The sequence below is a fragment of the Nematolebias whitei genome, chromosome 12 (assembly GCF_014905685.2).
Source record: "Nematolebias whitei isolate Nwh7 chromosome 12, NemWhi1, whole genome shotgun sequence".
NCBI lineage: Eukaryota > Metazoa > Chordata > Actinopteri > Cyprinodontiformes > Rivulidae > Nematolebias > Nematolebias whitei.
Window position 1 is genome coordinate 42,245,354 of NC_056509.1, and position 1,653 is coordinate 42,247,006.

The 1,653-nt window shown below is 34.0% G+C and overlaps 1 protein-coding gene across 1 annotated transcript in view; it reads right to left on the reverse strand.

Moving 5' to 3' along the window:
• Positions 1-1,284: 1,284 nt before the first annotated feature.
• knstrn (kinetochore localized astrin (SPAG5) binding protein) overlaps positions 1,285-1,653 on the reverse strand; it is a gene marked incomplete in the record, with an annotated part of 4,826 nt that continues 4,457 nt past the window's right edge. Inside the window, 1 exon segment of the mRNA XM_037685608.1 lies at positions 1,285-1,413. Within this exon segment, the coding sequence (XP_037541536.1) occupies positions 1,285-1,413 (129 nt within the window).

Sequence of the window (1,653 nt, forward strand, 5' to 3'; positions counted from 1 at the left end):
AGCATTTGTGGAAGGCACCAACTGTTTATAGGAAATGCGCTATGGGGCTGTTCCTGAGCTCATGCGTGATCTGCAGAACAGAACCAGATCTGTTTTTAATGCAGTGACCCCCGAGGGTCCAAGGATCATGACCCCCCCCATTATTAACTTTCATTCTTGGTCCTTGAGCTTTGATTTCTCCAGATTCTTTAAATATTTTGTTGAAATTAAGAACTGTAGATGGTGGGCTGTTTAAAATTAAAGTCATCCTAATTTCCATCCTCTTTAAAATTCTTTTTAGACTCAGTCTTCTTACTGAACTGTTGCAAATTTGTATAATTAGCTGTAAAATACACTCTTTTTTTTTTGTTGCCCTGATGCAAAGTTTTGAAATGTTGCTGCCATCAAATGCAACTTTTGTTTTTGTGCCCTTAATATAGTTAAATTTATTGATTTAAACATTTGATGTTTACAGTTTCTATTGAAAATTAAATTTGTGTTTAAGATTTGCACACTATTGCCCCAACTTCTTCAGAATTGGTCATTTGTGTATAAACCAGACATGTATTAACTTTATATTAACCACAGATAAACAGCTGTCAAGTTGTTGGACCTTTACAGGTTTTGTTCCAAAAAATTGGAATATTGTGAACTAGGTTATAGATGGATACTAAAAATATTATTTAAAAAAAGATAAATAAAAAGCAATGTCATTGCTTAACAATTAAACTAGTTTTAAAAATCGTAACTTATTTGACAAAAGCTAACGTTTCTGTCTTGTTGCCAGGTTTCTTCCTGTTCATCTATTACTACAACACAAGTCACTCAGGACAGAAAAATGTGAACGACGAGCCTCAGAGCTCCGGAACTGGAAACTGTGGTCTGGAGACGATCGCAAACCCCTACATGAACACACCCCATCCAAAACAAACCTAACATGGCAGCCGAGGCAGGAACTGAACGCAAACTATGTGATTTTGTTTAAAGTATTTGTTCACTCATATTTACTGAAGTTTTCAAATATAAATACTATGATTGCATGGACTTATTGCATTTTCATACAGTAAGAACCAGAAACGTGAAGTTCTATGTAATTTATTGAAGTAAAATATTTTTAAAGAGACACAAAAATACATTTCTTTAAAAACTGTTAAATGTTTTTAAGGGCTTGACTTTTGAACTGAAATGAATCGACTGTAATCGTGTTGAACAACCTGCAGTGTATATGTGTGTTAGTTTATATGGACATAAATACACAATTTATAAAGTATATTTTCTTTGTAAAAAGGCGTTTCTTGGACACTTTTACTGTAAAAGAGTTTCTGCTTCTTTTAGAGCGTTCTCCATTTCAGCCGCCTGCTGTGAGAAGCTCTCCTGTTCCCGCTTCATGACTTGTCGTGTTTTAGAGATGTCCTCCATCATTGTCTGGATTTCCTGAAAGTTGGAGAAAAACAAACAAACAAACAAACAAAAACAAACAAACGTGAAAATGAAGCATCAACTGCATCAAACAGGAACTGACAGTTCATTTCAGTTTATTGTCCCCTGTTGCAGACAGAAAAGGGGGAATTGGAAATAACCTGAATGGATGGACACAGGGTGTGAACTTGATTTATATCTATATATCTATATATATCTATATATATATATATATAGATATATAGATATCTATAT